Here is a 27,688-nt window from a genome sequence, read left to right as displayed (position 1 = left end):
TTAGATCCCCAAATATAATCCCGGAAATGTTCAACCGCCCAAATGCACGCTAACAGTTCCTTTTCAATCACTGCATACCTTCGCTCTGCCTTGGTCAAAGTACGAGATGCGAAGGTAACATTCCATCTGTCCTTCCCACACCACTGAGATAACACACCACCAAGTCCATACATACTTGCATCCACCGTCACAATGCATTGTGCCCCCACACAGAAAGGCTTCAATGTAGGTGCCTCAACAATTTTTTTTTTGATTATCTCAAATGCATTACTTTGTTTATCGGTCCAAACATACTGACCACCTTTGCGTGTGAGCTCTCTCAAAGGTTCCATCTTGGTAGCAAAATCCTTGATAAATTTGCTATAATATTCACACAAGCCGGTGAAAGACAACAATTTCTCCCGATTATCAGGCACTGGAGCATTAACTATTGCTTCCACAAGAGATTGTTTGGGAACTACCCCTTCACCTGAAATAGAGTGACCCAAATACTCAACAGATTTCGCAAAGAACTTGCATTTCTTCGCCTTCAAGGTCAATCCATTCTTACTCAGTACTTTACATACATTCATCACATGCTGTTTATGTTCATTCTCATCCTTCGAGAAAATCAGAACGTCGTCTTGAAAACATTTTACGTATTTGTCCATGTCCTTAAACAGATGAAACATTGCTCTCTGGAAGACAGACACAGCTGATGCCAAGCCAAAAGGCATCCTTTTGAACTGGTATAATCCTTGCGGGGTAATAAACGCTGTTAAATGTCTAGAGTCTTCAGTTAACTCAATCTGATGGTACGCTGATCTCAAATCTAGTGTGGAAAAGATCTCCGCCCCTTCCAACATACTAATAACCTCGTTGATCTTTGGCAAAGGATGACAATTGACAATGATATTGGTATTTACAGCTCTCAGATCCACACATAGTCTCAAAGATTTATCAGACTTACGTGCCAAAACAATCGGAGAAACCCACTCAGAGGATTCAATCTCCTCTATCACACCTTCACTCACCATCTCTGATAACATCAACTTTAACTCTTCTCTCACACTGATGGGAACATTTCTAAGTTTCTGTATCAGAGGTTTAGCATTAGCCTTAACCTTGATTTTATGACTATAATTGGCTAATTTGCCTAATTTGCTAGTGAACACTTGTGGAAATCTGGACATAATCCATTCAGTCACCTCCCTTGACTCTACCACCAAGACAGGCTCGCTACACCGGGGGTTCAAAATTATACCCAGTTTCCCTTGGTCTCTCCATCCCAGGACATTCACACCCTTAGCAGCAACATACAATTTAATACTCGCACATCTCCCTTTAAAATTGATAACAGTATCCACAAAACCAATCACCTCAATAGTACCCCCATCAAAACTTTCCGCAACAATATCAGATTCTTTTAGATCATCCTTATTCCAAATCCCCTCAAAGGTCTGTTTAAAATACTCAAACGTGACGATGGTCCAAGGGGACCCCGAATCTGCGATTAACTCCAATTTCCTTCCAGCAATATGCACTTCACACCTAGGTTGACTTAAACGTTCATACCCTATTACATTTCCCTGCTTGAGCGACAACACCATCCCTCTGTGCTCGCCATCAAACTCCAGACACTCTTCACTATCTTTCTTGACACTCATGCACGCCATCTTTCCCTTGGCAACATAGTTCCCTTTCTTGACATCTTTACACACCCGTGCAAAATGTCCTAACCTTCCACACTTCATGCACTCTTTTCCAACCGCAGGACACTGAGGTGACGAAGCCAGGTGGTTCAGACTACCACAACGAAAGCATGACAGTTTTTCCGGCCTGTCATGTTTTACCCATTTCCTGCCTGCTGCAGTATGCTTGACAGCAACATTACTATTCAAATTACTGCCCACCATTGCACCCACCACCTCAGACTCTAAACATTTGACCTTGTCAGTATCTTGTACTGATCTCATCCATTGTTCAGATTGCTCTAAAGCTTTCGCAGTTGTAATTACATCTTGTAATTTGGGATCACCCATAACCCATAGATGCTCTTGGATTTTCCTGCTTTTGACATGCACAATAATTTGATCTCTAATCATTGCATCAGTCATATTTCCAAAATTGCAATGTACAGATAGGCCACGTAACGCTGTAAGAAATTCATCAAATGTCTCTTCTGAATGTTGTACTCTTGTGTAAAATTTGAATCTATTCAATGCTAGACTCGCAGTAGGTTTGAACCTCTTCTCCAATCTCATTAGCGCCTCTTTGAAGACATCCACCTCTCCATCGCCTTGATCTTGTACTGGAATCGGGGGTAAAGTTCTAAAAACCATTTGCCCCTCAGAACCCAAACAATGCAATAAAATATTCTTTTTCCTTTCCTGTGACATGTTGTCATCATCAATAGCTTTCATGTAGGTTAAAAACTCCTCCTTCCACCTAGACCAGTGCATTGGTGGATCACCCTTGCTCTGTAAAAATTTAGCTGGGGGTTCAAATTGCATGTCTTTGTCTTTTTACCTTACTGAGAAAAGAATAACCAAATAGAAATATATCAGATTCCACAAGTTATTTCCTTAAAAAAAAATCTGAACTTATCCAAGATGTTCTTTTTTGAAAAATAACATTTCCAGATATTAAAATTGGTCTTAGCAAAAAAAAAAAACTGCAGAAAAGTCCTCTTCTAATGTCAACACAAATGTCTTTATCTTTATATAGTCCTTTCTCGTTGACACTACAGCCAGAAACAAAGTCCTTTCACCATGTCCACACCTTGAGAGGAGAAAAAAACACAGGCCCGCCCACCTTCAGACCAAATACGGCACAAGCGGCAGAAATGCAGGACACAGATAAGCAAATCTTTAGTAACACGGCCTCAACCAGAAAAGAAAACGCTCGTAAAGCTCAGAATGCATCTGAGCTTAAAAATTCCAACAGGATGACGCGCTTATGAAGGACAAAAGCTGTCTTGCGGCGCGTTGTTCAAGATAATGCAGCGCGACTGTCTTTAACTGCCGTTACACCAACAGGCAGGTAGGTTCAAACTGGAAAGATAATCCCAAGAAAAGTGCCAAGTTACCGCAAATTTGTCGAATTACTTAAACTCCCTTCTCAATGTTTGCCGTATTCTTAAAGCGTGGGCGGCTTCCTCCTAGTGTGCAGCTTGCTTCGCGCTAAATAGTTCAGGCGGGCGGCTCCTATCTTGCTGCTCCTTGAATTGTTCAGGCGTGGGTTCGTCGTAAACTCGTCGCCAAAATGTCATAAATAATGTACGACAAATGATAGGAGTTCCCGAGATTTATTTACACATAAAGAAAACACGTCCTGTCAGTCCCACATCCATCCACGATTAACCGTCATCCCCGTGCCTTCCCCGTTCTACATTCCAGATTCCCTCTTACCTTCCATTATACCACATTCTCTGTATAACACATATGTCCCTAGATTTTGTAGAGCTAGATGGGGAGGAAGGGCATTTTCTGTGGGAGCAGCCAAATTATGGAATATCCTGCTGCCTGACATTGCAGATGTGGAAATCTTCTCAGTCTTAAAAAAAAGACTGAAAACTTGGCTTTTTACCCAAAATGGCTTTGAATGAATATATTTCCTCTACTCGGAGCAGGTTTTTGCCATTGCCTTCATACCCTCTGGTTTAGTGTGCTCCATAAAAGCCTATAACATACCATATCTACATGTCCTAGTAGTGACAAACAGCCTATTTAATTTCTCACTACTGTGAGTGCTGCTCATCTCATAGTATTTTATTGGAAATGCTCTGACATATGTATAAGTGGTATCTTCTCATCTATGAGGAATAGCGTGGGCACGTTTAGTATGTTTGGAATAGTAGTGAGAAATCATGATTATTGTTCTGGATGGATTTTTTTTATTACCATTGTAGAAATGCCACTTTTAGAAAGTGCATTTCTCTGTGCTTATAACTCTAGTGCTGTTGCAGCCTGGCGCCAATCCACATCTGGGACAGAGCGACAGCTCCACTTGGTGCATACTTTCTAGAAAGCCAAAACACAGAAAGGGCTGGGTGTGACAGAAGTGGCATCTGCATACTGATAGTCTTCTTGGGCTGGGGAGAGGGAGGGTCGTTCCCACCTTACAAGTGGATAGGCTGTGTCCTGCCCTCACACAATGGACTGATTACCCCCTACTGATGCCTGGAGACAGGGCTGGGTTAAAAGGGTGTTGTGCTTCACTTGGAAGGACTCTTTTGAAGTTTCCCCCGATCAGAGTAATTTTTTAGTATAAGTAGAATGGCTCCACCCCCTGATTGAGAGAGCACTTAGAGGACTGAAACTCTGCTGGACTTCATAAAGGAAAAGAACCCTTGACAAAACACTATACATTTCTTATTATTGGAATGGACTGGGGATTACCAAATTTCATCCAGCTGGAATCAGGATTACTACTTTTTTATTTGTTTATTTTATTTATTTATACAAATTTGCATATACCAACAATAACAACCCCAGGAGCTATGAACATAGCACAAGAAGCCCACAGGTGTGCTCACAAGAATATCAGGGATAATCAGTAACAAATTCCAATGGGCAAGTGTCCCAGCGAGGCCGGAGCCATAAATCCAAGTAGCATCCCATACCCATACCAATAGCAACAACATAGAGCACACCCCCAGGGGGAGTCTAATTGCAAGAGCTCTTGGGGTACAAACCAACAACAACCATGACAGCAGAAGGGCGGAGGCGGTGCAGCAGACTCACGCAGCGGGATCGTCCACCAAACAACATTTCCAACACATGCAGGAGCAATGCCCAATCCAGCCCATCATATGCCTGGCCTCGCACGCCGCAGAGACTCTCGCAATTTAACCGGATGATTTCAAGAAGGAATGGAAAGGCGCCCATATGTCTCTAGGGCGAGAGCACGCCGGAGCCATCTCCCAAAAGATTGACAGAATGCGGCATCCTGCAGCCAATCAGAGCTCCGCGGAGCCCTGTCTCGCCCCCAGCAGATCGCCACTCTTCTCTTCGCCAAAAAAGCAACATGCCCACGAGGCATCTCCACTCCACCGGCACCTCATCCAGCAGGCCCAGCAACGCCATCACCGGGGAAAAGGGCTGATTCAAACCAGTCACCCCAGCTATCACATGCATCACTTCACCCCAAAAGCCGCGCACCTCTCCACAAGTCCATGCCAAGTGCAGAAAATCAGCATCCGGAGCATGGCAGCGTTCACATTGCGCATCATCACGCAGGATTACTACATTTCATCTGACTGGAACAGGGATTAAAACATTTCATCAGGCTAGAACCGGAATTACTATGTTTCATTTCCCATACACATTATAGTATTAGGAAGTAAACAAACTATCATGCGTGTGTTTCTTTAATCTTCCACGTTGTCAATGCCAAAGAATCATGCAACTGCAAATTTTATGGTATGAAGTCAGAGCCCTCCTCAACTGTATGACGGCAACCTTGGAATCTACGGGCCTGTGTGAAATGGCAGATCTTTAGTAAAGCAGTGTGTCTGATTACCTTTTTTTCGGAGCAGTAATCTAATCAGTCAGGGCAGGCAGATCTCCATTGGCAGCAGTCGATGAAGATGAACTGGACTCCTATCTGGCTCAACAAATGTTGACCAGGAAGACACAATTCAGTTGGCAATACAATATAGTTTTAATCACAATATAGCCAGGAGGTCAGTCAACCCCATAAAGCAGAGGCTGATCTCACAGTACTGCTCGCAGGCCGCTACTTTTATATTCAAAAACTACAATGACTTCATGCACATTACCTTAAGCAGTAAACGGGCCATGGAATAAGACAAGCTTTTGATATATTTCCATGTAAACACCACACCACCTGCATCCTTGAACTCATGTCCTTCTCCTCTTGGTATCCCTTATCTTGAAACTGACACAACTTTGACACATTAACCTTTCCTCCCCAGTGTTCATTGCACTGTTCACAGGGTTTCTTATCTAACTTTCTGGCCTGCTGTTAAAACTAGCTTTTACTACATATTTTCTGAGCAGCATCTATGCTAACAGTGGGAGTGAGGGGGGTACGTCCTTGTGTGCCATGACTGCAAATTCTTCAAGGCTTTTTTAATTACGTTTTCCCGTTTAACTAAACTTGCTGATCTTTTTTCTGTTTTCCTGTGAAATCCCACCTACTCTGTGTCCTTGTGAAACTTAGGCATGTATTGTTCTTTAATTACATACAGTTCTACAAGGCTTTCTGCTGATGTCTGTGGTGGTAAGATTTCCTGGCATTTTATGTTTTTCTTACTACATGTGGTAAGAATACTGTTCACAACTGAGAGCAGGCTTGGTGTAGAGTAGCATGCAAAAGCCTGAGTGCATTACTCAAAGTTGTTTACAAAGAGGTGATTGTTTTTTATTTTTTTTTTGCATCTTTTTTTATTGAGTTTACTATCTCATTTACAGACAGAATATTGGCATCAGTTGTTATGGAATCTCTACAGTGTATTTTGTCACAAGTTCTAAAACACTGTAGTCACTCCAGTGTCCTCATTCTAACCTTCGCGCATTTGTTTACTATAGCAGTATTTTCAACAGTGGACATATTTTTGTCAAATTCTAAATTTTTCATAGTTCGTGATTATGTTGAGGGCTAGATAGTATTTTTTTTTAATTTCAAATGTTGTTTAGTGAGCTTTGAGAGAATATACATAGAACAAAAGAAAACATAAGTACTGTACAGTATAAAAGATTTTAGGTAACAAAACAGCTTTAGTAGATTGTTGTCTGAGCAGAATTATGCTAGCCATATAGGGAGGATTGCAGATCGTGGTTGAAGTGTTATACAGCTGATCTTTTTCAGGAATTCAATATTTGGAACCTGCAATAATATACTCATGTACTACTTAAGGCTTTAGCCTGGGTAAATTGTATGATTATGTTGGAGTTTTTTTAATCAATAAAGGTAATATTCTATGAAATACACATAGGATAACACATAAAAATGATACATTTGCAGACAGGGAGAAGGTGACCATATATTTTGTTGACAACATTTATACTGTCTTGGCGTATACCACAAAATAGTCTTATTAAAGTCCAGCTCAGTTATATTTTTAGATGTTAGGGTGCCAACCCTGCCCACCTTGTAGTAAGTGCACTGCTTCTCATTATGCTTCACGGTTGACTCTTGGAGCGGCAAAAGTGAGCAGTCACAGGCTTCTCTGAGAGGTAGTGTGAAAGTGCTCGAACCTAGAGCTCAACAATCAGTTAACAACACAAAAAAGTGAGTGCCCAGTTCACTGCTTATCTTTCTTTCCAAGAAGGAAAGTACCTTATTACACAGATATTCATTACTCTACACTACTAGCAGCTGAACAAAAGTCAATATAACTGGGGGCTATGCAGCAGATGGTGTGCCTGTCCCCGCTCCTGTTCTGCATTCACTGTACCCAGGCTCCCTTCTCGATTCTTGGTTGCCCCCTCTATCTTTCGGGGGAAACAGGAGTAACATCAATTTAGCACAGGTGCAGTCACCCCCAAACCATCTGTGCGCTCAGTCTTTTACCCGCTCATGAGGGTAATTTCATACATTCTGATGTTTGCGGACATGCCTGCACACTACGATGAGTGGCAGTCCACCGGCAGGCTATCTCATGGTGGTACTTGCCTTGGGTACTGGGCTGCATTCCGCAATGGACCAACTCCAATTCATCGGTTTCTGGGAAGTGGCAACCCTAAGATGAATCCGTCCCAATTAGACTAAGTGGTATGTATTGTGTTTCTAGGGCTAATGTCTGAGTCCACCTGAGGCCAGATAGACCAAGGATGAAGACTCAGACAGGGCGGTACGATACTTGAGAGATACAGCCCCCATGTCAGCTGCTCATGAAATCTGATGTAGCGCAGCACAGACTGGTCACAACTTCAGCTGTTGCAGCCCTTCACAGGCTGATCACAGCCTGAAATTACAGCGCTTATTGGGACCAATCAACTTTCCCTTTCATCCACCAGAGGACCAACAAACAACTAGGCCTATGTCCTCTCAAAAGCTCAAGTGATTTGCACCCTGTCATCGAATTGGCTGTAGTTTTGTTTGACAATAAAGTCAACTCGAGAGCCTTACTCCAATTAGTCCCTCTATTGTTGGCCAATTGATTGAAGTGTTCCACTTGCTCATTGGCTTCTGGGTGACTCGCTTCTTTTCTTTGATGGATCCCATCCTCGTTGCCAGTGAGATAATGGAATAACAAAGATTCCACACACTGGTAGGTTTAAAAGATTTATTGTAGTAGTACAACACGGGAGCAACGTTGTGCTGAGCCAGTCATAGTGGCTGCCACATTGAACGCCACACACAGGGAGTTGGTTCCTCTAAGGAGTGGAGGAGCATCACCCGCCTGCTGCAAGCATAGCAGGCAAACATGAATAAATAAAATTACATAATATTGCCATTTTATTTTGCCCTCATTGTCGTGCTGTATACAGCGTGAGGGCATGGGGCGGGGCTGCATCCTGCAATTGCAGGATGACTGCTGCCCCTTCCATCGCACATGTCGGATTGGCCGACTGATGAGCTACGGCCAGCCCGACACGCACACTGTAAACCCAGCAATCCCAGGACTGTCAAACAGCTGGGGGATTGCTGGCACAGGCTCCCAGCCTCAAAACGAAAACCGCATGAGAGCAGCTAGAGGATTGGTTGGAATCGTGTTCCACTGAGCATGGAGAAAGTCCTTCTTTTCCTCCGCGTGGATGCGGAGGAAAAGTGCAGCACTGGGGGGGAGCCTCCAATATGGTGAGTTTGGCACCATATCTCCCGAGCATAGGTTACACCTGTAGGTCACCACTGGCCACACACCTCACTTTTCACCACCCCTCGAGAAATATGCAGCTGATGTGATAACATTTCGACCCCTCCACTTCACACAGAGTGGGAGAAAAGCCAAATACCACAAGACCCAACTCCTTATAACCTTTTTCCAGGTCTTTAATTGCTCTTTTTGAAAATAGCACTGATCACTTGTATTACTCGACTTTAAGATATACTAGGATTGTGTTTCTCAAGTTTCACCCACTATAGCTTACTGACTTTTATAGGCCATAATAGACTTACCAGGCATCATCTGTCAGCAAAACAGTTTAATTTGATATTCATATCATCCTATGCTTTTAATTCTCTCATTAGGCAACATTGCACATGCTACAGGCACCATTTTCGGTTCGTAAATGGAGGAACTTGCTGGCAGCCTTCTGTGCCCTCTGCTTAGAGCAAAACGTTTTGACAGAATCCTGTTAAACAACACTCCTTGTAGGAACATTGTATTAAATGTTAACCATTGAAAATATCCTAGTTCAAAGCCAGGCAGTTCTAGTACTGTGAAAACATAAGTTCTTTCGTACCAGTTGAATACTTCTTTTAAATTGGTGAAGAGCAGCATTACCATCTGGTTGTTCGTTTACCAAAGATGGATAAGATCAGTACTTTTCGTAATATTATCTACTTGATGTTACCGTACAAGCCCAATCTGCTTCCTTCACCCTGAGTTGGTAGATATTTGTCCAAATTGCTTGTAAAGCCATTTGCCTGCACTGTTAATTCTACAATAAGTAGAGACAGTGGTTAATAAGATGCAGAAAGGAGGATTTAGCCGCCTTTAGAAACTACTGGAAATGATGACTTCAACTATGAAGGCCTGAAGTAGCTGTTTCTAGAAAACCCATTTAAGTAGTCAGACAATTAAATTTACAAATTTAAAAGTATTTAAAAAAAAAAAGACTCGGTAAAACTATTTCCCCACAGTCTTTGCTTCCTGGTAGGTAAATAATATTTTGTTTTGTAGGGGGGGCAGCCATATCCCGAGCTTATTGTTAATATTCAGTGTAAAGTTGAACTAGGTTAATTTAGTTTTCATCCGTTTTAGAAAATTGCCCAGTTGAAGAAACTATGCCAAATAGCTGTTTGTGCATGCATAATGTCTAATCTTGTGACATAGTATTGCTGGGTGTAAAATTAATTTTCAGGACCAAGCATTCAAAATTATTTCAGCCATTAAAATTTTTTGTAGACTTGAAAAGGCTAGATTCGTTATAGGCTATTTTATCTTTGCACATCTGCTAACATGCGTTGATATGACTGCTCCCACACCTTAGCTTTTGATGCCCTTCACCTGGCAGAACACAACTACTCCAAACATTTAAATTCAATTTTTAGCATAAATGCACATCTAGGGCAAGAGATCATGAAATAAGTAAGGGTCGGCAGTAGAGAGTGCTTGAAATAAAGTTTATGAGTTCCATGAGAATGTTACTTTTTCCAGGAAGGGTCATAAATGCATGGAGACACGTTACAAGCGGGTGTAGAGGGACAAAATCAGTAACACCATTAATTCAGAAACATAATATGGACAAATTGGATAAGAATCATTGGCTGAGAGCAAAGACTATACCTAAAGGTAGCCTGTGTTTTTGCAACTACCAGTGAAATCTGCATGCTAGATGAAACTGATTTGCTGCCAATAACATGTATCAGTGATTAAACTGTAAATATTTCGTGAGGTATAGTTTTAATGTTGTTACCTCTGATCATTCTAGAGCATTGCAGAGGTGTTTCGGTGCTTTATTTGTATGGAAAAGCTGCGTGACGCACGTCTCTGCCCACACTGCTCCAAGCTTTGCTGTTTCAGTTGCATTCGTGTAAGTCTTCTTCATGTTATCCTTAAAAAGGCCTAACCAAAATGTACTGTTTTCTAGCTTCAGTTCTGTAATAGTTAGCACACTCATTATGTATCAGTCGTTTCTTTAATTTGTTGAATACCATTGCCTATGCATACAAAGACTTGATTGAAAAATGTTTAATAATTTATTTATATTTTCTGATATTGCGTGTGTTGCCACCTGCTGCAAATTAAGTAGCTGAAAAAAGGTAGTGGTCTTTGCTTCATAAAAATATTTGGGCAATTTTATATTCCCCTATTGTTGGCTTTCTGACAAGTTTGAATATTGGAAAAAGTATTTTGTGTGCTCTTATATATCTTATGAAGATTCAGGACTAGCCTATATCTGCCTGTTTGTGCAAGGTATTTTGTGGACCAATCCAAACTTAAAGTATGCTTTTGTTCCACCCCACTGCTTACTATTCGTTGGATTTCCCATCAACCTCATTTTCTTGAATCTTATTTGATAGCTTTCCTTCCGTTCTTTCTATTTGTCCTTCTCCTGGAACATAATTTATTTACTATCCTTTTGATTGTATTACCTGTGTACTTCCTCTGCTCACATTCAGGGAACTACGGCGCATGACCTATTTTGGACTTACCAAGAACATACAGGGACTTGGAGTCTACCCATTGTTTACCATTAGTTAACTTAATTCAGTTATTTGCCTGCTCCATATTTAGTGTCCCAGCTTGTCATTCTTGTGCTTGTTCCTCCCATAGTGCATAGCCTCTTTATCGTCTCTTTTGATTGACTGGCTTTCATGCTTCCGCTGCTTGCTTTTCAAGCATTACTCTTTTACTTTTGGGTTAAGCAATCCGTAGGAGTGCATTTATGTTCCAGCTGTCTCCCTCATGTACTTCTCTTCCCCCTGCACTCTGTGTTGCCATGTGCTCCTCCTTGCCTCTCTCCATGTTGCAGTTGCTTTAGTGTGCTTCCACACCTTTAGTTCTTGCCCTTGTGTTTCTCCCCATCAGTCCAAGTTGTTCTGTGTGTATGCCTGTTGTGTCTTGATGGCCACATCATAATTTCATAACCCCTCCACCCTTTTTTCCAGTTTTTTAACCATACTACACAGCATTGGGGAGGCTGTACAACATTGCTAAAAACGATTTCCAAAGCCAGTTATTCCCAAAGGCAAGACCTATTGGCTTTGCCAGTGCTTATTTCCATTTCTTTTTAGCATTTCATGGGTGTTGGCTTGATTTCCTCCTTGTGTGCTGATTCAACTTCTGATACTCCTTGTCATTTCAACACACTGTGTTGCTCCCTCCTTCATAGTCTGTTGCCCCTTCCCTACACAGATTTTTTTTTTTTTTTTTTTTTTTTTAATTGAAATGCCTACCCTCCCTCCCACCCAAGTCCCCTTTTGTTCCCTTCCATCACCCCACCTCCCTTGTCCTTCCTCTTAGTCTTTGTGTTCTTTTATAAAACATCAATGCTTTTTAAAATTATTTTTTAGAGTTTGTGGCAGATGCTCTTTCCTACCAGCAGCATGATTTTTTTTCGATGCGCTTTCGCACATATATATATTAGAAAGGTGAGCTAAAAATTTGTCAAATGAAAAAGGCCACAGAGTCATTACTCTCTTGTGCGTTTACATGGTGCAATGGTAGTTTCCCTGCTAAGTCTGAGTCGGGAGGACATTCTAGCAAACACTAATAAAACTCTGGTCTTCTATTATCGATTTTTGATTTATCAGCTGTACCTTTACTTGAAGAGCGGGCTGCAAGTCCCTGGCAATTCAGAGTTAATACTATGCACAGTTATTGGAGTGAATTGTCAAAATTAAATCACTGGTCATTCAGAGTTGATACTATGAAAAGTCTCTGGATAAAATGGTCAGAATTTGAGTACTGGCACCTAGAGCGGGCTTTCTATTTGGACTCAGCACAGACAAATCACACAAAACAGGCGTGAATATTAAAAGAATGTTAAGGTTTAAGATCTCATCCCACTCTTTAAACGTTGGGAGTAAGGAGTGAAGTTATTCCATCTGATATAATGAGTCTGACAAAAGAGAATCCTCATATTGTACCAGGTATGGTGCGGTCACGTGCAGTAGTTATGTGATTTATCGAAGGTTTAACATAAAATCCCAAAACAAATGATGCACAATGTTGTATTATCTTTTTTTCACAAATAATTATCTTTTAGGAGTCAAAGTTTTGTCTTCCTGTATTGTTAATTTGACTAATGCACCTAATTTTTGGGAACAAATGCTTCTGATAAGTTTTTACTTTATATCAAGCTAAAAAAGTAGTTCTCCGTTCCTGTCTAGACCTTCTGGTCTAGTGCCTTATCCTCTTAAGTATTTCATTCACCTGCCTCTGACTACATTGTCTTCATCCATCATTTCACTTAAAATTCTGGAGTAATTCAGAATTAGTAAAATAAACAGCAAGCTTCTTCTTTTCAGCTGTGTCCTGGCCTGGATGTTTATTCTTGCAGAATACCAACACCAGGCTGCTCTTTTGCAGAGGTCAAAGTGAGAAGGAGCAATGTTCCCATGGTGTGTGTGTGTGTGTGTGTGTGTTTTTATTTTTTTATTAATTTAAAACCATTCCTATACTATTCTGAATAAAACCAAATCTGTTCCAACTCTGCATTTTCTTGACCTATCATTTCCACATAGAAAGCAGCAGTGGCTCCTCCGCTATGGCAGCTGAGCGTCGCCCCACTGGCTCAGAGCGGGCAGCTGAAAAATAAAATGATCTTTTAATATGGTTTTATTTTTTTAGCTGCTGGCTAAGCCAGCGTGTACAGGGAGGGGCGGACCGGGCCATGGGCTGAGGGGGGAGGCATGGAGTGCAAATAAATTTGTGCATGTCAGTTTGCCCAGCCATCTTAGGCCAGCCAAACTGACATGCCCACTTAGGTTTCTCCAACCCAGGAACAGCACAAACTCTCATGCACTGTTTGATCGGTAGATCAAGCTGCTCAGTCCAATTCTGGCACTGCTTTCATGCTAGTTATAGCACGAGAGCAGCACCAGGATTGTGTGTGTGTGTGTGTGTGGGGGCGGGGGGAACCTGTGCTGGTTCCCAGTGACCGCTGGGACACCTTTAGGAGCAGGAGAGGAGCGAGGTGGCTGGCAGTGTTGGCGGCGGGACAGGTACGTTTTTTTCCCCCCTAATCCTCCGTTCTCTCTACTCACCCCTGCCCCCCACCCTTGAGAGTTGCGGCGGCAGCCACTGATAGAAAGAAAAATATATCATGATGTAAAAGGGGCAGCTGTCATAACGGCTGTTCATGTTGTCGTACTGATGCTCACCTGAAAGTATATGAAGTAACTGGAAATTCCAGGTACTTCTTGTGGCGAAAATCAACTGGGTGCTTAAACAACAGCGATTCACTTCCACATGAACATTTTAGTGTGGGTGTGGCACATAGCATACTGCAGCAATGTTTCACAAAATTGAAGAAATAATAGATGGATGCTGCAAAGAGTTCTCACTTCAAGGTTAAATTTGCCAACTTTTATAGAGTAGCTTTCAGTTGATGTTAACTGTTCCTTGAAATGCCTTCTTGGCATGGTTACCCCCTAACTTTTTGCCTTTTGTTGATGCCAGCTATGATTGAACGTGTGCTGGGACCCTGCTAACCAGGCCCCAGCACCAGTGTTCTTTCCCTAAACTGTACCTTTGTTCCCACAATTGACACAGCCCTGGCACACAGATAAGTCCCTTGTAAATGGTACAACTGGTACCAAGGGCCCTGTTGCCAGGGAAGGTCTTTAAGGGCTGCAGCATGTCTTATGCCACCCTGGGGACCTCTCACTCAGCACATGCACACTGCCTCACAGCTTGTGTGTGCTGGTGGGGAGAAAATGACTAAGTCGACATGGCACTCCCCTCAGAGTGCCATGCCCACCTCTCACTGCCTGTGGCATAGGTAAGTCACCCCCCCCAGAAGGCCTTACAGCCCTAAGGCAGGGTGCACTATACCACAGGTGAGGGCATTTGTGCATGAGCACTATGCCCCTACATTATCTAAGCAAAACCTTAGACATTTTAAGTGCAGGGTAGCCATAAGAGTATGTGGTCTGGGAGTTTGTCAAATACGAACTCCACAGTTCCATAATGGCTACACTGAAATCTGGGAAGTTTGGTATCAAACTTCTCAGCACAATTAATGCACACTGATGCCAGTGTGGAATTTATTGTAAAATACACCCAGAGGGTATCTTAGAGATGCCCCCTGAATACCAGTCCGACTCCTAGTGCTAGGCTGACCAGTTTCTGCCAGCCTGCCACAACCAGACGAGTTTCTGGCCACATGGGGTGAGTGCCTTGTCACTCTGTGGCCAGGAACAAAGCCTGTACTGGGTGGAGGTGTTTCTCACCTCTCCCTGCAGGAACTGTAACACCTGGTTCATGCCTTTTGTTACAGTACCCCAGGGCATCCCAGCTAGTGGAGATGCCCGCCCCTCCGGCCACTGCCCCCTCTTTTGGCGGCAAGGCAGGAGAGGATAGTGAGAAAAACAAGGAGGAGCCACCCACCAGTCAGGACAGCCCCAAGGTGCCCTGAGCTGAGGTGACTCCAGCTTTTAGAAATCCTCTATCTTGAGATAGAGGATTCCTCCAGTATGAATAGGGATGTGCCCCCCCCTGCCCTCAGGGAGGAGGCACAAAGAGGGTGTAGCCACCCTCCAGGACAGTAGCCATTGGCTACTGCCCCCCAGACCTAAACACACCCTTCAATCTAGTATTTAGGGGCAACCCAGGAAATCAGATTCCTGCAACCTTAACAAAGAAGAAGGACTGCTGACCTGAAAGCCCCGCAAAGACGACGTAGACGACAACTGACTTGGTCCCAGCCCTACCGGCCTGTCTCCAGACTCAAAGAACCTGCACAGCGACACATCCGACCGACCAGCAACCTCTGAGGACTGCCCTGAACCCGAAGGACGAACAAACTCCTGTGAACAGCGGCACTGTTCAAAAACAGCAACATCTTTGCAACAAAGAAGCAAATTTTAAAGAACTCACTTTTCCCACCGGAAGCGTCAGACTTTACACTCTGCACCCGATGCCCCCGGCTCGAGCTCTAGAGAACTAACTCCACAGAGAGGCCTCCCAGGCGACTACGACGACGTGAGTAACCTGAGCTGACCCACCCCCCGCTTCCCCACAGCGATGCCTCCAGAGAGGATCCAGAGGCTCCCCCTGACCGCAACTGCCTGGTAACAAGGAACCCGACGCCTGGACCAAGCACTGCACCCGCAGCCCCCAGGACCGAGAGGAACCAACCTCCGGTGCAGGAGTGACCAGCAGGCAGCCCTCTTCTTAGCCCAGTTAGTGGCTGGCCCGAGAAGCCCCCTGTGCCCTGCCTGCATCGCCTAAGTGACCCCCGGGTCCCTCCATTGCTCCCTATAGCAAACCCGACGCCAACTTTGCACACTGCACCCGCCCCCCCTGTGCCGCTGAGGGTGTGTTTTGTGTGCCTGTTTGTGTCGTTGTCACCTCCGCCCCACAAGTGCTCTACAAACCCCCTCCCCCGGTCTGGTCCTCGAGGATGCAGTTACCTGCCAGCAGACAAGAACCGGAGCACCCCTGTTCTCCATAGGCACCTATGTGTTTGAGCCCTCCTTTAACCTCTGCACCTGACCGTCCCTGTGTTGCTGGTGCAGTGACTTTGGGGTTGCCTTGAACCCCCAATGGTGTGCTGCCTATGCCCAGGAGACTGACTGTGTTAGTGCTTTACTTACCTGAGAAACCTAACAATACTTACCTCCCCCAGGAACGGTTTATTTTTGCACTGTCCACTTTTAAAATAGCTTATTGCCATTTTAACCTATACTGTGTGTACTACTGCTTTAATTCAAAGTTCCTTACTTACCTGTGTGGAGTACCTTGCATTTTATGTATTTACTTCAAATCTTGAATCTTGTGGTTCTAAAAATAAATTAAGAAAATATATTTTTCTATATAAAAACTATTGGCCTGGAGTAAGTCTTTGAGTGTGTGTTCCTCATTTATTGCCTGTTGGTGTACAACAAATACTTAACACTGCCCTCTGATAAGCCTACTGCTCGACCACGCTACCACAAAATAGAGCATTAGAATGATCTAATTGTGCCTCTATCAACCTCTAAGGGGAACCCTTGGACTCTGTGCACACTATCTCTAACTTTGAGATCGTATATACAGAGCCAAACCTCCTCCTTTGGTGTATCAGCGGTGGGGTCTAACACTTTGCATTTGCTAGACTACTCAGCCAATACCTGATCACAAGAATACAATTCCCAAAATTGTCATTAGAAATAGATTTTTGTAATTTGAACTATTTTTCACAATTTTTAAAAGTCCTGCTAGGGCCTTGTGTAAGTCCCTGTTAGCATTTCTTTTAGAGTTTAAAAGTTTGTAAAAGTTTGAATTTAAGTTGGTGTGGCTTGGCGGCAGCAATGGCGGACGTGTAGAAGCGCTGCTCCGCTGAGGCCTACAGGTTATCCTTTAATTATCAACCCCAGAGGCAGCCTGTGAGGAAGATACGGGTGCGGGGGTGAAGAGGTCAGGGCGCACTGCAACACTGCAAAGGAGCAGAGCGGAGCCTGCACGCGGCGAAGATGCGGCGAGAGCTGGGATGCGGCCGACACCGGCGGGCTCCTGGAGGCAGACCTGGGGCTTAAGCGGCCCCGAAACTGAGCTAGCGCCAGAGGAGGCACGATCAAAGCGCGGCCTAGCGGGCGCTGGAGCTGGCGGCTGGCCTGCGGGACGCACCACGGCGTTGCGAAGGAGCAGAGTGAAGCCTGCACGCGGCGAAGACGTGGTGAGGGCTAAAGTGGCCCTGAAACTGAGCTAGCACCGGAGGAGGCAAAACCGGAGAGCGGCAGGCCAGGGAGGCATGGTTTATCTTCGACAGGGGCAAGGACTCTGCCCATCGGGGGAGCGCATGGCCTTGGAGGGAGGCCCGGGACTTGCTGTGGCCCTTCAGTAACGAAGCACTGAGCGCGCTAGAACACAGGTGAGCGCTGGGGTCCTCGAGGGGGCCCTCTGGCAAGGAGAAGGAGGCTGGCCTGAGAACGCACTGCCCCGGGGGAGTAAAGCAGGGAGAGGACTGTGAAACACAGGGCCGCCAAGATGCCCGAGTGAGCAGGTCCAAGAGAGAGTGCACAGAGCTGGACAGAGGGTCTATGCCCCTTCGGCTGGATGTTAAAATATTCACAGCTGCAGGTGAGACGCAATGATGGGGCATGACCAAAATGGTTAACCAAAGGTATGTAGGGTGCCTTTTGGAGCGGAGAGCTCAGCTGAAATAAAAGGAGAGGAGACAGAGGGTGATCACTGACCTAAGGTGCACCATATCTGGGGCTGTGCTTGCCTTGAGCGCATTGAGAGGAGGACAGAGGTGTGAGCACAGCGACTGCTGCTGATTCCTGGCCCGAGGCTGAATATCGACCCATAGCCTCAAGAAGGGAAGGCTGCAAGGGAAATAACGCACTGGTAGCCAAAGCGCTTCGGAAATGGCCGAACCGGTACCACATTCTTTACAGGTGACACTGGACAAGATCCTGGGGGCAATAGAAGAGTCCAAGACCACGCTCCAGTGTGAAATTGGTCAGGTATCGGTAGAACTAGGCCTGCTGCGCGCAGATCACCAGAAACTAGCGGACAGGGTTTGAGAGGCTGAGACGACGCTCACAGGGGTGGCACCAGCGCAGCAGAAGATACAGGTCACGCTGGGGCAACTAACAGACAGTGTTCAGAGACTGGAATGCAGAGCAGAGGATGCAGAAGGCTGCAATCGGCGAAATAACGTGCACATTATTGGGCTGCCAGAAGGAGCTGAAGGGACGGATGCAGTGGCCTTCCTTGAAAAATGGATGAAACAGGAAGTGGCCCCAGGCCTACTCACATCATTCTTTGCCCTGGAGAGAGCCCACTGAGTACCGACAAGACCGGTGGTGCCTGGGCGCCCTCCGCAGACCGTGATAGCCAAATTGCTCCACTACAAGGACATACTGTTGCAGCGCACAAGAGAAGCAGGGCCTTTCAGGATAGGTAATGGGCCAGTGACCCTATGTGTGGACTTTACTGCTGAGGTACAGACCAAAAGAGCATCCTATATGGTGGTGAAAAGGGCCTTGAGAGATGCTGGTATCCAATATTCGTTCCTATTCCCAGCCAGAATGAGAGTAATGCAGGAGGGGCACAGCACATTTTTCCAGACACCGGAGGAGGCCTGGGAATGTTTGGAGGCGCATAAGGCTGAGGGGAACTCTGGGTCCTTACCAGTGGCATCGCAAAGACGAAGGCGCAGAGGAGAGAGGAGACTCCGGAACAGACCACGCTCAGGCATCAGATCAACACCAGCACAGAAAGATCTAGCCAGGAGATCGGCCTTAGAAGCTGTAGCATCACTGCAGTAGGGAAAAGCGACAGCTGAGGCCAGTGGTGGGGATTCGGACCACCGAACTTACTCCACGGACTCGGATTCCAACCATTCTGATGGAGCCCCAATAGTGACCCCACAAACAGCAGATGACATGTAAAGAGAACAAAAGAGAAAAGGGTTGGCCTCCCTCTGGGGGAACAACCCGGTTAATGGCCTGTAGGCAATAACGGCCCCCCACCCGGATTCTTGACCAACATCACCAAATGGCGAGTATTCTACATGACTTAATGTTACTGTTTTGCTCACTGAGTGTAAACTGGACAACCACCCGTTGTGGAATTGCCCTGGGAAGAGGGAGTTGGGGGTTTGATGTTTTTGTTACATTTCATGTGCAGGGGTCAATTATTCTGGAATCAATCTATATGGCGTGCCTGAGACACGTAAGAGTGATGAAGCGTTGCGAACACTGGAGGGGGATAATGATGATCCTAATTAACTCTGTACCCGCATTCCGATGGAATACAAACTGATAACTTGGAATATCCGGGGGATGGGGTCACCGATTAAGCGTCATAAGATCCTGTCATACTTCAAGAGAAGGGGGCTACACATAGCAATGCTCCAAGAAACGCACCTCACCTCACAGGAGGTAGACAAACTGAGGCATAGGTGGCGGGGACAGCTCTTTGCAACTACATCTTTGGCGTTTGTAAGGGGGCCACTGATCTAGGTCAGGGCTCGGGTCCCATTCTAGGCCCCCTCTATAGATCTAGATCCAGATGGTAGATATGCCATTGTGAAGGGTAGGCTGCAAGGTGGCCTCGTAGTGCTGAGCTGTATATATGCACCTAACCAGGAACAGACCTCATTTTGGCGGACACCCTCGGGGCGCATGGCTAGGTGCACTGGGGACCACTTTCTGCATGGGGGTGATTTTAATTGTGTATTAGACCTCAGAATGGACCGCTCCTTTCCTCTCATGTCAGGGGGGGGGGGGTACATAAGATAGTGGAGAATTTTGGAGAGTGGGTGAAACACTGGGGAGTAGAAGACGTCTGGCGATTACAGCACCCACAGATCTGGGACTACTCATTTTACGCTACATCATCTGCACACCAGGATAGACCGGGTGGTGTGCTCGGGCTCCATTACACACAAAATAGTCGCTTCTGAGTATTTGGGGCGTACGTTGTCAGACCATAGCCCATTACTGGTCACCTGGCAGAGATCAGAGGGGAGGGCCCCCATATCGACATGGAGACTTCAGCCGAGAGCACTGGAGGATCCAGTGTACAGAGAAGAGCTTTGGACACACCTCAGGGAACACACGAGGATTAATAAGGGCTCCGCAGGGTCCCGCAGTGTAGGATGGGAGACTCTCAAAGTAGTGACTAGAGGCCATTGCATGGGGCAGTCAGTGGGGATCAGACGAACTCTTGTGAGTGAATTGACGCAGCTAGAAAAAGACCTCCATGACGGAGAGATTGAACAAGGGGTGGACCCGGAAGCCCGCCATAGACTATTTAAGGCTAGAGAGGCATTTCACTAGACACTAGATAGATTAAGATGACACTATTACCTGAGGCACATGATGTCTGTACAAGCTGAGGAGGGTAGGGTGGGCAGATTTGCTATGTTGGTATGACCCGTAGGAGGTAATGCCCCGATAACAAGTGTACGAGGGGTAGCTGGGGACCAGGAGTACACACTATTGGAGATTAACAATGCTTTCAAATCCTATTACACGGCTCTTTACAGGCACCCAGGGGACGACTTGCCACAGATGCTGGGGGATCAGCTAGAGTCACTTCCATTGGTTGGCCTCGGGTTGGACGATAGGGGTTACTTGGGGGAACCGATATCAATAGAGGAGGTGAAAATTGCTATCACACAGCTGGCTGCGGGTAAGACTCCGGGTACAGGTGGGCTACCTATGGAGTTCTATAAGACCGATGTAGACATCCTTGCCCCAGTATTGGTTGATCTGTACGTGGAGGCATTTGAGACTGGTATTCTCCCGGGGACCCGGAGAAAGGCGCTGGTGGTTCTGCTGCCCAAGACCAAAACAGCCGAAAGATCAGTGACCGATTACCGCCCACTGTGCATGTTAAATTGTGATTTAAAATCCTTAGCAAGACGCTGGCTAATAGGTTGTTACAACACATTCCCGCTCTTATCCACGAGGATCAGAATGGCTTTGTGCCTACATGAAGCACCTCCTTGAACCTTAGATGGCTGTTTGTGATACTGCACCGACCACTAGAGGAGCGACGCCCTGAGGCTATGCTCCTATCGGTAGACTTAGAAAAAGCATTTGACTCGGTGAGATGGGACTATCTTCGGGCAGTGATGGTAAGAATGGGGATGGGAGAGATCTGGATACGGTGGGTCGAGCTGTTATACTGCTGACCAGTGGCCAGGGTGCGAGTAGGAGGAACGATATCTGAATCTTACCCCATATGTCGTGGTACCAGACAGGGATGTCCCTTCTCGCCTTGTTGTTTGCAATTGCCATTGAGCCATTGGCGGCACAGTTCCGAGTAGAGGGACAGGGTAAGGGTGTAATGCTGAACCGGACAGAACATATTATATCGCTCTATGCAGATGATCTGCTGATATATTTACGTGACGGTGGTTCTGGGATTCCATGGGCACTGATGCTGCTGGAGGGTTTTGGTGCGCAATTGGGCCTCAGAGTTAACAGGGGGAAGACGCATGTTTTTCCGTTGTCTGAGGGTGCCATCCGCCCGTCCGCGTGCCCTGCCAATCTCCCATGGTCGCCACGCTCTTTTCAGTACTTGGGCATCCAGGTCTTTCACGATCTGTGTGATCTGCGCAACGGAAACTTGGGAGCGGCCCTCCAATCCTTACGATCTGCTGTGCCGTTCTGGCGCTCCCATAAACTCCCAATGATGGCCTGGGGGGCCTTATCTAAAATGATCATGCTACCTCGCCTCCTCTATTACTTCACAAACCTACGGTGTCTATTCCAGGGAGCTGATTTAGAGAACTAAACGTATTCCTTTGGGGCTCTTATGGGAGGGGGGGTGCCACGAACATCGCTCTCCACTCTCTGCTGACCTACACTTGAGGGGGGACTGGCGGTCCTAGATTTTGAATCGTACTAACGGGCATGCCGGCTCCAGTGGGTGGCTAGATGGGTCTCTGGGGGACATGAGACGGAATTGAGTGTGGTTGGTGGTAAAATAGTGACGGATGCTCTGGAGGCGGGTCTGCTGGAGATTAAGAACCTCCCGCCTGGGAGATCGGTCTTGCTGACGGCGGCTCTTTCCTGGGAAGAAGAGTCTGAAGCATACTGAGGTGACGGTCGCCTATTCCCCTGAACTGCCGCTGACGGGCATACCGTTGGGAGCACCAGGCCACACTTGGAGTGGGGGCTGGGTCAGGGCGTGGACCCAGGCGGGGATACTGACGCTAGGAGACCTTTTCTGAGACGGGTACTGAGACCCTTTGTGGGACTAATGGAGGAGGATGGAATCCCTGCGGGACAATTTCTGACATACCAAATGCTGGTGCTAGCTGTGTGAAGATTATGGCCCACAGTAAACGCGAAACTGGAGACCCATGCCTTATTGCATCTACTATTGACTGCGGGGAGGACAGTCATCTGGTCACTAAACTTTACAAGACTTCCATTGATACTACATTGAAGCCCTTAAAGACCTTGAGAGCGAAGTGGGAGGAGACCGGGGGTAGAGCCTTAACGGACACCGAGTGGCAAAGAGTATTGGCATATCCTCGGACAGTAACACACGGTTCAAATACATTCAATACAACTATACAACTATATCCACAGAACATACCTCACCCCACGTAGACTTAGAGTGATCTACGGGGGGAGCCCAGGAATTGCCCCAGATGTCAGGTGGTGGACCCGGACTTTCTTCACATGGTTTGGGAATGCCCCAGCATACAGGGGGGATGGGTGAGAATATTGGAGGAACTAGGAGAGGTCGTTGGTGCTCGATTACACATGAGCCCTCTTCTGTGCTTGGTGGGACTGCACAAAAGACCTGCATCAAGTGGGTAGTAGGTTTTTGGATCTTGCAATGGTCTTGTTTAGGCGCAGAATTGCAATGACCTGGAAGTCTCAGGTGGGACTTTTTGTTTTTAGTAGTTACTTTTTAGCTACCTTGTTGTTTATATGGTTTACAGTTAAATGGGGCTATCCAGCACGCGGGTAGAAATAGAGCATGAGAATGATGGAGAGCATTAACGGCAGGCACATGTGGATGATTACAACAATGACTAACTGAATCACGAATGACCCTGTCGTTGAGCGTGACCCGAATGTATACAATGAGCCCTTAAAGTAAAGATTGTATTGAAGAATATATATATATACCAATGATTTATAAATGGTAAGAAAAACCAATAAACAAAGTTTAAAAAATAAAAGTTTGAATTTAAGTTCTGGAAGTAGTTTTTAGATTCTTAAAATGTAATCCCAACTTTTAGAGTGATAATGTCTAATACTGATGAGATGGTGATGTAACTCAACCTCACCCCTTACCTGCATCTAGGGATATCCGAGTTAAGGTCTCTCTGTAAAATCAAAAAGATAAAAACTGGGTCCAACCCTACCAAAGTAAAGCTCCAGGAGCTTTTGGCAGAGTTCAGAAGGGACCACCCCTCTGGGGATAATCCATCAGATGGGGAAGTTAGTGAACAGGAGGATGATTCCCCCCTCCTGTCCTAACCAGAGAGAACAGGGTTCTTCAAAACCTGATTCCACAAATCATAGTCAGAGAGACTGGTTCTTCCACAGGGGAGACCAGTAACTCTGGAAGCATTGAGGGCAGCCTCAATGACCATGACTTCCTGTTAGCCAGGATGGCCAAGATATTGGCTTTGGAGAAGCAGCTCCTAGCCATAGAAAGGGAAAGACAAGAGATGTGTTTAGCTCCCATCAATGGTGGCAGCAACATAACTAGGGTCAGAGAGAATACTGACATCCTAAAAATCCCCAAAGGGTTTGTAACAAAATATGAAGAAGGTGACGACATCACCAAATGGTTCACAGCTTTTGAGAGGGCTTGTGCAACCAGAAAAATAAACAGATCTCACTGGGGTGTTCTCCTTTGGGAAATGTTCACTGGAAAGTGTAGGGATAGAGTCCTCACACTCTCTGGAAAAGATGCAGAATCCTATGACCTCAAGGCTACCCTGATTGAGGGCTTTGGATTCTCAACTGAGGAGTACAGGATTAAGTTCAGGGAGGCTCAAAAATCCTCAAGCCAGACCTGGGTTGATTTTGTTGACTTCTCAGTCAAAACACTAGATGGTTGGGTAACTGGCAGTGGTGTAAATGATAATGATGGGTTGTATAACTTGTTTATGAAAGAACATCTGTTAAGTAATTGTTTCAGCGACAGACTGCATCAACATCTGGTAGACCTAGGTCCAATTTCTCCCCAAGAATTGGGAAAGAAGGCAGACCATTGGGCCAAGACTAGGGTGACCAAGTCTTCCACAGGGAGTGACCAAAAGAAAGGGGTCACAAAGCCTCCCCGGGGGAAGAGTATTGAGACATCCAAGGGAAAAAGTAAAGAGTCTTCTACAGGGCCCCAAAAACCTGCTCAAGAGTGTGGGCCCGAGCCTCTTCACAGTCCTCAAATGGGTATAAGGGTAAAAACTTTGATCCCAAGAAGGCCTGGTGTCGAACCTGTAGTCAGCATGGACACCAAATTGGAGACGAGGCCTGTCCCAAGAAAAGTCCCACAACAAATATTACTCCAGTTAGCACTGGAATAGCCAGTCTCCAGGTGGGATCAACAGTGTGCCTAGAGGAAATCAGGGTTCACACTGAAGCTACTTTAGTCTCTGAGGGTGGGGTGTATCTAACCACAATTGCTTCCTGGCCGCCTAAGAGGCAAAAATACAGGCAGCAGCTCTTAATCAATGGGACTATAGTAGAAGCCTGAGGGATACAGGTGCCAGTGTCACAATGGTGACAGACAAACTGGTTTCCCCAGGACAGTAACTGGCTGGACAGACATATCCAGTTACTAATACTGACAATCAAACTAAAGTCCATCCCATGGCAATGGTAACTTTAGAATGGGGAGGGGTCCCTGTCCTGAAACAGGTGGTAGTCTCCTCTGCAATTCAGGTAGAATGTCTGCTAGGGAATGATCTGGAGTCCTCAGCATGGGCTGAGGTAGAGCTCAAGACCCATGCAGCCATGCTGGGTATCCCTGAACTAGTGTGATTCAAGACAAGGGCACAGAGCAGGCCTCAGGGTGAAAAGGAAGTGTTGGAGCCTGGAATAATGGCCCAACCTTCTAAGAGAAAAAGAAAGAAGACTGGGAACCAGCTTCAACACAGCAAAAGAGAACCTATCTTCCCAGGAAGATGTTTTATCCCCTGAGTGAACTGAGTCCATGGAGTTGGAGCCTTACCAGATTGAGCTCTTGGGCCCAGGAGGACCATCAAGGGAACAGCTATGTAAGAGGCAAGGAACTTGTCCCTCTCCTGGAGGCCTAAGACAGCAAGCAGCTGAGCAAGAAAAAGGAACTGTCAGTGGAACCCACAGGGTCTATTGGGAAGATGGGCTCCTTTACACTGAGGCAAGAGATCCAAAACCTGCTGCCACTAGGAGAGTGGTAGTGCCTCAGGAATTTAGGGAGTTCATTCTGACCTTAGCCCATGACATTCCCCTTGCTGGGCATTTGGGACAAACCACGACGTGGGAGAGATTAGTCAACCCTTTCTACTGGCCCAATATGTCCCAGAAGGTAAATGAGTTTTGCACCTCCTGTGTCACCTGTCAAGCCAGTGGTAAGACAGGTGGCCATCCAAAGGCCCCCCCCTCATTCCACTTCTAGTGGTGGGGGTCCCCTTTGAAAGAGTAGGAGTGGACATAGTGGGCCCACTGGAACCTCCTACAGCACCAGGGAACCAGTATATCCTGGTAGTAGTGGATCATGCTACCAGGTACCCTTAAGCAATTCCCCTTAGGCCCACTACTGCCCCTGCAGTAGCAAAAACACTCATTGGTATTTTTACCAGAGTGGGATTTCCAAAGGAGGTGGTTTCTGACAGAGGTACCAACTTCATGTCTGCTTACCTAAAGCACATGTGGAATGAGTGTGGGATGATGTAAGGAAATGCCTCCTTGGCATGGTTACCCCCTAACTTTTTGCCTTTGTTGATGCTAAGTTATGATTTAGCAGGGTCCCAGCACACTTTCAACCAGGCTAGTGTTCTTTCCCTTAACGGTACCTTTGTCCTCACAATTGGCACAACCCTGGCACTCAGGTAAGTCCCTTGTAATTGGTACCCCTGGTACCAAGGGCCCTGTTGCCAGAGAAGGTCTCTAAGGGCTGCAGCGTGTCTTATGCTACCCTGGGGACCCCTCACTCAGCACATGCACACTGCCTCACAGCTTGTGTGTGCTGGTGGGGAGAAAATGACTAAGTCGACATGGCACTCCCCTCAGAGTGCTATGCCAACCTCACACTGCCTGTGGCATAGGTAAGTCACCCCCCCCCCGAAGGCCTTACTGCCCTAAGGGAGGGTGCACTATACCACAGGTGAGGGCATATGTGCATGAGCACTATGCCCCTACAGTGTCTAAGCAAAACCTTGGACATTGTAAGTGCAGGGTAGCCATAAGAGTATATAGTCTGGGAGTTAGTCAAACACGAACCCCAAAGTTCCATAATGGCTACACTGAAAACTGGGAAGTTTGGTATGAAACATCTCAGCACAATAAATGCACACTGACACCAGTATGCAATTTATTGTAACGTACACCCAGAGGGCATCTTAGAGATGCCCTCTGAATACCTACCCGACTTCTAGTGTAGGCTGACCAGTTTCTGCCAGCCTGCCACACACCAGACATGTTGCTGGCCACATGGGGAGAGTGCCTTTGTCACTCTGTGGCCAGGAAAAAAGCCTGTACTGGGTGGAGGTGCTTGTCACCAATCCCTGCAGGAACTGTAACAAAGGCCTCAAAGGCTCACCCCTTTTGTTACAGCGCCCCAGGGCATCCCAGCTAGTGGAGATGCCCGCCCCTCCGGCCACTGCCCCCACTTTTGGCGGCAAGGCTGGAGGAGATAATGAGAAAAACAAGGAGGAGTCACCCACCAGTCAGGACAGCCCCTAAGTTGTCCCGAGCTGAGGTGACCCCAGCCTTGAGAAATCCTCCATCTTGCGTTTGGAGGATTCCCCCAATTGGATTAGGGATGTACCCCCCCTCCCCAGAGGGAGGAGGCAAAAAGAGGGTGTAGCCACCCTCAAGGACAGTAGTCATTGGCTACTGCCCTCCCAGACCTAAACACATTCCTAAATCTAGTATTTAGGGGCAACCCAGGAAATCAGATTCCTGCAACCTACACAAAGAAGGACTGCTGACCTGAAAGCCCCGCAGAGATGACGGAGGCGACAACTGACTTTGCCCCAGCCCTACCGTCCTGTCTCCAGACTCAAACAACCTGCACAGTGACACATCCGACAGGGACCAGCGACCTCTGAGGACTCAGAGGACTGCCCTGAACCCGAAGGACGAAGAAACTCCCGAGAACAGCGGCACTGTTCAAAAACAGCAACATCTTTGCAACAAAGAAGCAACTTTTAAAGAACTCACTCTTCCCGCCGTAAGCGTGAGACTTCACACTCTGCCCCCGGCTCGAGCTCCAGAGAACTAACCCCGCAGA

At 46.3% G+C, this 27,688-nt stretch overlaps 1 protein-coding gene across 4 annotated transcripts in view; it reads left to right on the top strand.

Annotated features, from left to right (window-relative positions):
• The window catches only part of TRIM37 (tripartite motif containing 37), a 943,514-nt gene that overhangs the window by 3,536 nt on the left and 912,290 nt on the right, over window positions 1-27,688 (top strand). For 3 of the 4 annotated variants that reach the window (XM_069226401.1, XM_069226400.1, XM_069226402.1), the window contains exon 2: window positions 10,545-10,646. In XM_069226401.1, the coding sequence (XP_069082502.1) occupies window positions 10,545-10,646 (102 nt within the window). Of the gene's footprint in view, window positions 1-10,544; window positions 10,647-27,688 lie in introns of those variants that run through there. The other variant, XM_069226403.1, reaches the window with a different exon arrangement.

Source organism: Pleurodeles waltl, chromosome 3_1, assembly GCF_031143425.1.
Source record: "Pleurodeles waltl isolate 20211129_DDA chromosome 3_1, aPleWal1.hap1.20221129, whole genome shotgun sequence".
NCBI lineage: Eukaryota > Metazoa > Chordata > Amphibia > Caudata > Salamandridae > Pleurodeles > Pleurodeles waltl.
The sequence above is the reverse complement of the archived record's forward strand: the minus strand, read 5'-3'. Positions and strand labels throughout refer to the sequence as shown.